A 10248-nucleotide genomic window follows, 5' to 3' on the forward strand; every position below is an offset into this window, starting at 1 on the left:
CGGCTTCGTGGAGTTCGAGGACTCCCGAGACGCCGACGATGCCGTTTACGAGCTGAACGGCAAGGATCTGTGCGGGGAGCGCGTGATCGTGGAGCACGCCCGCGGCCCCCGCCGCGACAGGGACGGGTACAGCTACAGTAGTCGCAGTGAGTAGGGGCCCACCTTTCTGCGTGGTTTTAGGGCCGCTTCGGGCGAGGGGAGGCGGCTCGGCTGTGTTGGCAGGGCAGAGCAGAGCCGGGGGTGATTGAGTGGATGGGACCGAGTCCCGTGGGGCTGGGGGTGTGGGCTGTCGCTGTCTCTGCGAGCGTGGTAGTGGGGGATACCTGGTGCATCGCTGGGAGCAAGCTGTCTGCTGGCTTGGTGCTGCAGACGTTTTTCCTGGCACCGGCGTTGCACCTGGAGATCCCCCGAGAAACTTACCGGGGCGAATGTGTGAAACGATTCTGGCTGCAAAATCGTGGCCTTCTAGAAAGGGTTTCTTGTAATTAGAAACGAGGTGCTCTGCTAATTTAAGGGCTCCAGTGTTCTTGGGAGCATTTAGATGAAACAGTGGTGTTGCATCACTAATGTTAACAAGCAAATACCGTTGCATAATTGGGGTAGAAGCACTCAGCTGTGCACTTTCGTGTGAATGTTTCAGTTGAATACATAGGAGGGGCGGGGGGAGGTTTTCAAGCAGGAATCTGTTGTACTAAGTGGGGGATGCTGTAAATATTTCTATGTTCAGCTAACTTGTATAGCTTCTTGAGCTGAGCTATATAGAACTTGGCCTGGTACTGTAATCAAAAGTACTAAGGTTCATCTTTCAGTAATCTCTAGAAGCTTGGTATTTGGGGGGGCGGGTATCTGTCTTTTTAAAAAGAATCAAATGTATGTTGTTTAAATTTGTTGCATGTTCAATTCAAACTTTTTAACAAGTCCTTGATGTTTCAATTTAAAAGTGACCAGTGGGGCTGAGGCTGTGTCCACTGAGGCTAAGATGACTGCCTTTCCTGATTGGCCATGGCTTTTCCATACATTGTGTGACCCTTGCCCTATGACCCTTTGGCTGACCTTACCGGAAGCCATGACGACAGCAGCCTTTTGCCATTAGACGCAGGGTGATGGTGAGGATTCCAAGGGTTAGACAAAACTGGTTAAACTGAACTAGGTGACTGTTACCTTGCGTGTTTTGTGGCCAAACCACCACCAAAAACCTCATACTGTGATGTAAGTACTTAGTGTAACTAGTAAACGTTTTTGTAAAATGTAGAAATGCATGTAATCAGTTAAGTTTTATATTTTACAATGTTCTGTAAAATAAAACTTAGCAAGGTGAATCTAATAAGGAGCAGTCACTCTCTAACAGATCTTAGGAGCACAGACTTGTAGGATTCTAGTCTGTTTGATTTGCCATTAATATAGATTATGGCAAAATTGCAAAGTTTATTGGAGGCTTAGAGAAATAAAGTCCTACTCCAGTAAATATAACTGTTTAACTAACTTTTTCAGAACATTTAGTTTTCTTCATGCTAGGAGACGATCTAACTTTATTTCTTTGTACAATAAAGGTGGGGGTGGTGGCGGATATAGCAGTCGGAGACAATCTGGAAGAGATAAATACGGACCGCCTGTTCGTACAGAGTACAGACTGATTGTTGAAAACCTGTCCAGTCGCTGTAGTTGGCAGGATTTGAAAGTATGTATTAACGTTCTATCATAGAGCCTGTTGTGACTAGTGGGAAGCAATAACTTCCTTTAATATCAATGTTCATTTTGGGGTAGAAGCACTCAGCTGTGCACTTTCGTGTGAATGTTTCAGTTGAATACATAGGAGGGGCGGGGGGAGGTTTTCAAGCAGGAATCTGCTTGAATTAACGTTCTATCATAGAGCCTGTTGTGACTAGTGGGAAGCAATAACTTCCTTTAATATCAATGTTCATTTTGATTTAGGTAGAAGTAACAGAGAAGTATTTGTGCATGCATGTTTACACGCAGTTAATGCTTCTTGCGTTTGCTCAGACTTGTTGAAAGCTAATGTACTTGCAAAGCATAAGCATGTGGAATGGTTATGTAATTCTTCATCTACTCCCTAAAGGATTTCATGAGGCAAGCTGGTGAGGTAACCTATGCAGATGCTCACAAAGAACGTACAAATGAAGGAGTGATTGAGTTCCGATCTTACTCGGACATGAAGCGTGCCCTGGACAAACTGGATGGCACAGAGATAAACGGAAGGAAGATCAGGCTGGTTGAGGACAAGCCGCGGTCAAGCCATAGGCGATCTTACTCTGGCAGCAGGTCAAGGTAACTTCTAGGACATGTCAGTCTCTGCATCAAGACTGCTTAGACTAAGAATGGGTATAGGTAGCCCTACCTGCAGTAGTTACCTTCCGTTGATATTTTAGGAATAGGATGATGCTTGAGAATGCAGAAGGAATTGTTTTACATAATACAGCAAAGCCAGGTTTGAGAGTTTTTCACATGTGAAACACCAGATGTAATTCATTGACAGTAGATCGAATCTAGGTGCATTAATAGCACACCTTGATGTGGCCATACTTGTTTTTGAGAAGTTGTTTAGCAGCTTTTCTCTGTTAGATAGCATAGCCGGGCACACCAGACAAAGAATAAGGGACAAATTACATTTTGAATGTTTCTAGGTCACGATCTAGAAGACGGTCTAGAAGCAGAAGTCGTAGAAGTAGGAGCAGCCGCAGCAGGTCCCGTAGTGTCTCCAAAAGCCGTTCGCGGTAAGTGATACGTTGTTTTCTGTTAGTACAGGAGTTGCTACTTCTTAATCGGTAGATATTTACAACTGCTGTAAGTACACTTCAGTTCATGCAGAATAAACTTTGTCTCTTTTTGGAAGATCTAAATCCAGGTCACGAAGCAAAGACCGCTCACGCTCCAGATCTAAAAGCAGGAAGTCTAGATCAAAGAGCAAATCGAAACCCAAGTCTGACAGGGGTTCACGCTCTCACAGCAGATCCAAGGAGAAGTCTGAGAAGTCTCGCTCCAGATCCAGGTCCAGGTCTCGATCTCCCAAAGAAAATGGTAAAGGAGATGCTAAGTCTAAGTCCAGGTCAAGGAGTAGGTCTCGTTCCAATTCTCCACAGCAGCAGCCATCTGCCAAGGCTCGTTCAGAGTCACCACCCAAAAGAGCTGCATCGAGGTCCCGCTCCAGATCTCGTTCAAAATCTCGCTCACGATCAAGATCTAGTTCAAGAGATTAAGACTAGAACTCTCCTCTTACATTGCACACTATTACAGAACATTTTCCTACTTGTCAGGCCATTAGTGTTATGTTAGTACTTCAGGAGTTGGTTTTTTTTCTCTTGCAGGAGTGAATGGCCTAAGAACTAAGTAATGAGGCATAAAGGTTTAATTTGTATCCCAAATTTGAGAATACGAGATCGGATGGTGGTACAAAGCAGGAAAAGTCCCCCTTTTGTAGAAATTCAGCTAAAAGTTTGATTTTATAGCATTTCCGCAGGAGTAACTTAACTACTCTTAAGTGCAAAGTGGTTTTTATATTAAAAATAAACAGAATATAAACAGGCTTAAATCTGGGCTTTTTTGAAAGTATAATTTTTTCCTTTTTTTGGGGGGTTTTAGAACTATGGGTATCATAAGCTTAATAGGTTACAGCTTGCTACCAAAGGCAGGATTGCCTTGCTGGGCAGGTCAGATAATTCTCTGGTTCTTAATTTGTGGAAGCAGGCTGCAAACTATATAAACTGGTAACAATACTAGGAAGTTTTTAGACCAGCAATAAACTCAAGTTGGAGCATTTGCGTTGTATCTTAACTTGCCAAAAGAACATTCCCCTCCATACTGTGACTGTATTAAAGGTAATAAAGGTACTCTGGAACCTGTATCATACAGTATTGCTGAAAAATCTTACGTTTCAACCTTGAAAGAATGAAAGCCGCCTGATGGTTTTTTTTTGCTTGAATATCAACTGTCACTCAGTTGTCAGACACTACTGTGTCTCTTGGATGTGGTCCAAGTCACTAGTATGTTGTATGGTTTGTCAGCCTCTAAATACCTATTGGATATGAAAACTAGGTAAATAAAGCTGTCTTCCCTCCCTTTTGACTCATTTATGTTAACATTTTGCTTTAGACTAGGAGAACTATAATCCTGTTGTGTGTAAGTCCAAACTTTATTGGAAATGTAATCTCTTTCAGCTAGAGTTCTAGTCTTAACAAAAGCTTTGCTAAACCACAGTTGCCAATTCACTTAAATTGTGGAATAGGACTCATCCCCAAAATTCCCCTTTATAGCTAAATTGATTTTTGTAACATGCAATAGCAAACATTAGAACTGCCTTGTACTCTTTATACAACGTGTAGTTTGACTTGTATAAAATTAAATTGGTGACTCAAACTCTTGTGTTTATTGCAGTGTAATGGGATTCTTTTTCTGCCTCTCATGCTGGGGAAATCACAATTTATCCTACTTAACTCCTTTGCTGGAGTAACTTCTTTGTTTTAGTAAGAGGCTTGGGAGCTCTTGAAATGCACTTGGTTTGGTGCTTGGGACCAGCTAGCCAACCAAGCACCGTTTGTCCCAATACATTGTCCTTTCAAGTGTGACTGGATGTAAAAGCAGCACCTCTGACTGGCCAGAATTTTACACATCTGTTCAGATTAATTGCATCAGGCACAAGGAGCACATCAAGTGCATGTTCAAATGCAACTTGATGCCGACTTTTCTTTCCCGGAATTGTTTTATGATGTAAACAGTTCTCTTGAAAATTAGTACTCAGTTTCATACCATTTCCTGGTCACATCTAGAAAGCTCGAGCTTTTGCCTGTTGCGTATGAGTAGCTGTGCTGGTACAAGAAGGGGTCCCAGGATGAGTAAAGTTAGGCTTGCCTGATAAGCTCATGTTCCTGATGGAACCTGATTGGAAGTGATTACATGGCTTGTATGATCGGGTAAGATCATACAAGTAAGGTGGGGTTACTGTTGCTTTTGTATTGTACGTTTTTCCATGCTGTTTCTATCCCCAGCATGGAAAAGCAGCTGTATTTGAGCTGCCAAGCCAAGTTTCCCCATGATTGTTTGTATAACCACGGAGCCTTAACAGACTAAATCCACACTTCTGCAGAGTGCATTTAGTACTAAAGTTTTATTCTCTGCACCTGGAATGAGGTGACTCCCGCGTTTAGTTAATTCATGATAAGTGATTTTTTTTTAAATTGAAGCTGTTTTAGTTAAGGTATTTTAGCATAATGACTAGAAAAATTACATGCTGTAGTTCTGATCACTGCAGGCAATACCTCTGCATTGGATTTCAAATGTGGGGGAGTACCAGGGACTTCATACACAGGTCAGACTGTGCATGAACAGTTTAATGCAGGTTTACAGCCCTAAGCTACACTTGTGGAAATACCTACCTGCCTTAAACTTGTTGACGCAAAAGCATTATGCCCTCTTGATTTTATTTATGCTGATCATGGAGTAGGTCAGACTTCATGGAGAACGGTTCCTCTTTAATTGGCCTCCAGGGCTCTCCAGTAAAATCCTCGCACGCCTCGAAGCAAGAATTGAGCTCAGTAGATTGAAAGGTATCTATGCATATTTTCAGTATCTCTCTATGCCTTTGTGGTAATAAAATGATGTTAATTACTTTTTTGCACATGTTTGTAGATACTAGTAACAGCTTGTTTCTAAAACTGATTTCCAGTGCCAGTATGAGAGTGTCTTGGCCTTACAGTAGCCGTTAGCACCCCAGTCTTGGTTAACGATGGCTTTTACCAACTATATTCTTAGCTTTCTGACATGAGGTTGTTATGACAGTGGTGATGTTTGAAGTCATCCTTGTTCGTGAATTACTTGCAGGGAGGGCCTGGATTGGATTTGACCAACTTTCTGTAACTCGTTTAAATATCGAAGATTTCTTTTTCTGTTACTGGAGCCGCACGCAATGTCTCCCTTGGCTGCTATGCAAAAGAGAAACGTCCCTTTCCTGCTTCATTTGCACAGTAATGCCTTGGCATGACTTGAGTCCTTTTGGATTTGTTTCCTCTGGAAAGCTAGTAGGATTTCAGTAGTGCCAGATACTGAGCCAGTGCAGTCAAGTGCAAGGCTTGTGATAACTCCTTAAAGAACCTGCCAACAAAACCCAAACACCCTCTAGCTTGGTCAGCACCATTTTTTGTAGGAGTGGAAGACTGTCTGGTGTGTATTTGTGATCACAAGTGTGATTATTTCTGAGATCTCCTGCGGGCGTTACGAACTTCATAGAAGAGTAAAAGACCATAGAAGACTTGCATGTTTGCTACGTTTTGCAGCTGTAGCACGTGCTTTGCATTGGCCTGCAGTAGTAGCAGTAGTCGATGGCAAAATCATCTGGTGTTGCTCATATCTCAGTTTTTAACCTAACTGTGGAGCCATCTTTTCAGGGATGTGCTTTAGTATTAGGCATCCTGACTTTTTTTCCTGCATTTGGTACAACCGATATAAATTTGTTTTCAAAAAGACAAAACAGAAACATGCCTTCTCATCAAATGTGGAGTGCGGGATTCACTTAAAATGTTAGTGTCCTATGGCAAATTGTGAAGGAGAAATCAACACTCTATTGTTAAAAAAAAAAAAGTGAAACTTAGAATCTGGGGCTGTGTTTGGAGTCTGTTCCTAGCCTTTTCCTGTATTTAAAAAAACCTCCCTCCCTGTATTTTGGTGTTTGACATAAATGCAAGTTCCATCCTTAAATCATGTGACATAAAATATCTGCTTTAAAGTTAGATGGTGAGAACACCTCTCCTCTTTACTGTGTCTCAAACCCTGGCAGATAGTAGGAAAGTGTTTCTATTTCATGTGGATCGTGAGTGAGAGTGCTCTTCATGAAGCCACCTGTAGCCTTGGAAGTGAATCGAAATCTTCCTTGTGCTATTTCCCTTGGACGGCAGCAACACTGGCTATCACGCGCAAATGGGGAAATCTGGTATTAAACAAAATTCATTCTTGCTCAGAGTGTCTGAGTGACCCATCATTTGTGTGCTTTGAACTTAATCCCCTTGACTGCCTGTGTCAGGAGGTCATAAAAGATAATTATTTTTCCCAGCTCAAAGGTGTTTTCTTCCATGCTTTGGCTTCTAGCTCAGTGCTTTGATGGAGAAGAGAACAAATCCCTAATGCACCTGGTCTGGTGAGGAAGCAAGCTGCAAAATGTGATTATTCCTGATCTAGGTAGGTGACCGACTCCAGTCCTGAAGCATGAAATGAGGCAGTGATTTAGGGTTTGGGGACTACGGTGAGCATCTAGCTGGCAAGGAAGGTAATTTGATTGTCCCCAAAGCCAGCGAAGGGGGCAGATGAATAGAGATGCTTAGTTCCTCTGTGATGCCAAGGCCCAGAAAAGCTTACGTTAGCCTTTACATCCACAACACGTGATTTTCAGAAGCTGATAACACTACTGTTGGAGTCCATGCAAGTGGTTCTGCTTCAGCGAGTCCCTGTGCCACCATGAAAAAGAACACAGCATGCTTTAATAGGCAGACATACAGGCCTGTTTCATGCCAAGTGTTCAGAAATCATTGCTTAAAAATAGCAGGAGATGGACTAAGAGCAAGAGGATTTAAAATGTGCTGTTACAAAACATATCCTTTGAAATGGCCATCACTAAGAGAAAACAGGTACAGTATGTTGGCTTGCTGTAAGGAAGAGCACAACTTTTGTGTTTGTTGTACACCAAAATAAGTATCTCGCCTAGCAATACTACTATGCTTAGAGTGAAACTGAGTGGCTCAAATGGGTGACACTCCTTTTTCCTACTATAACATTCTACCTCTCAATTTTGCAGTTTTAGAGTCCATTTACAATTGGGAGATTACTCTGTCCCAAATAAGATTGTAACTGCCTCTGCATGAGCAATGGGGAGGGGCGTTCGAAACATCATTGCTGGATTTATTATTCACACATAGACTAACTGGAACTGTTTCCGATTCCTACTTAAATCTAGTTTGGGTTGGCATTGTAACATCCACATAGCATCCACAGAGCAATTACATAAGTCAAAGAGCAAAAGCTGGGAAAGTCAGAATTTGGCTCAGGAGCCTGGAAATCCCAAAAATTTAGCTGAGCTGATGTTCAGTATGTCCTTGAGAGATGATGCAAAATGCTGGGATCATTTGAAAGATGCGTAGTTCAAATGTTGTTGGTCAGAAGACAAAGTTCCTGTGACACAATTAGCAGATCTTTGCTGTGTTTCTTGTGTGCTTTGTAATGTCTATTTAATGTGAATAGGAATGCATTACTTTAAAAGGTGAGAAGCAAAACTAATACAAATATTGCTTGGCATAGTGGCAGCTATTAACGGTTCAAGAATTTTAACTATCTGTTCTTGGGATCATAATGGTATCTGTTAACATTGTGATCAAGCCCTTTTCCCCCGTGTTTTGTCTTGTGGTTAGGTGGGAAGAATCAAATAACAGAATGTGGGCTCTTAACTCTCAAAGCTTCTTCGCGCATTATTATTTTTGCTAAATGTGTATGTAGATGTTGGAGGGGAAGTTCCAGTTGTTTCATAATCCAATAAAAAATTGAAATAAACTGCTCTGAAGTGGCTCATAAACTTCTACCCTTTTAGCTACATCTGTCAATAACGTGTCTAAGCTGGTTGGATGAACATAGGTGCACTCCTACGTGAGAAGGAATGGATCACAGCAGCTGGTATGATCTGTACCACTGAAAAAGTTGTGGCAGTAGGAAGATGTCTACAGCTAATGCAGGCTTCGGGATGTGCTTCACAACAATTCGTACTAATACTCAAGTTTGGACATGATTCTGGGTCCTCCTCTGACTCAAGGGCTACATCCTTTTCCTCTTGTTCACAGAAAGCAACTTCTGCAGGGTGGTCTACTTTGAATTAGAATATCTCAAATACTCATTTTTAAAAATTAGTGGTTTTACTCATTTTAAAAGCAAAAAAGTTTTGCTCCAATGTTTTACCTTTGGGCAAGATCTGAGTACGGTGATTTCAGTCCAAAATACTGAAAATAGTGGAGGGAAAGCTCTGTGGGTGACACCAGGGTTGGAGGTGATGGGAAGACGCAGCCTGTGCTGTCGTGTGGATGGAGTTGTGAGGGGAATTACTCGAGCAAATGTATTACTGGTGTGTGCAGCTCCTGGAACAGGATTATCCTGTAAGTGTGAATAAGAGGAGTTAGTGCCATTAAGTCAGTAGGTGTTAAATAGATCACATCTCATCTGCTTGGTGTATCACAACGTACAGTTGCACCCAGTCGAGCATCCAGTTGATCTGCTAGTTGAAGAGCAATGTTTCTCCTAGAAATGGGTAAAGTGCAAAAAGCATTCCCCTGTGCAGCATTTGTGTTCCTTGTTCTGCTCAGTGTCAGCTGCCAGCACCCTCGCTCAGCACCAACATGAGAGGAAAATAATACAGCAAATAGTCTCTTGTGATCACAGTGGCATGACAGTGATGCTGTACAATTAACCTGGGGGGCAATGGCGGGGTGCAACAGCAGCCCTGGGTGGCATCTCCTGTTCTGCTCCACTCTCTGGTACAAGCATGCCACTCTGTGGAGTAAGTGCTCACAGTAACTGGGGAGACAGGAGAAAACATTTTGAAAGAGCCTCTCTACTTACCTCATCTGGGTCTATTTGCTGACAAAAATTGTTGCTCTGTGAGCTGAAAATGTAATCCACCATTTGCCATATTTTAGGTGCCACCTATGTACGTTTGACAACCCAGAGCACAATTGTTTTGTAGTTCTCCATACATGAAAGTCCCCTAGAGAGCGTGAAATTGAGGCACAGAATTGCAGTGACTGGCCCAGTGGGAATAAAAGCTATGGATGCCAGTTCATACTTCAAACCTACTCCTGTTGCTTCATCTTTTGTAAAGTCTCTATCAGGCTTTTGGGTCAAATGAACATGGGACATGACTGTGGGTGAGGACAGGAGTGGCAAGCACAACCACCTGCAGATGCTGCCATCCTATGAACAACAGAAATGCATAGGGATGAATCCTGGCCTAATGTGTCCCAGAGCATCTCTTGCTAAGCACAGCCCTGCTGCAGTCCGCACTAGTTAGGTCTAGTGGTGTTAATGGCATAGTGGAGTCTGATAAGCCATGTCAGAATAAATTAAATAATAAAAGCATTACTAAGAGCTAAGTTTAAATAAGCAAAGGTCACAGAATATCTCAAGTTGGAAGGGACCCATAAGGATCATCAAGTCCAACTCCCTGCTCCTCGCAGGACTACCTAAAACTAAACCATATGACTAAGAGCG

General features: G+C 42.3%; 1 protein-coding gene across 1 annotated transcript; it reads left to right on the top strand.

The window, feature by feature from the left end:
- Position 1: 1 nt before the first annotated feature.
- Positions 2 to 4369, top strand: SRSF6 (serine/arginine-rich splicing factor 6; the record flags this gene model as incomplete). The annotated part of the gene is made up of 5 exons (XM_009329364.1): positions 2 to 146; positions 1551 to 1678; positions 2078 to 2286; positions 2643 to 2732; positions 2852 to 4369. Coding segments are annotated over 5 exons (936 nt in total), but the record flags the coding sequence as incomplete, so codon positions are not given.
- Positions 4370 to 10248: the final 5879 nt, after the last annotated feature.

This window comes from Pygoscelis adeliae, unplaced genomic scaffold, assembly GCF_000699105.1.
Source record: "Pygoscelis adeliae isolate BGI_AS28 unplaced genomic scaffold, ASM69910v1 Scaffold407, whole genome shotgun sequence".
NCBI classification, from domain to species: domain Eukaryota; kingdom Metazoa; phylum Chordata; class Aves; order Sphenisciformes; family Spheniscidae; genus Pygoscelis; species Pygoscelis adeliae.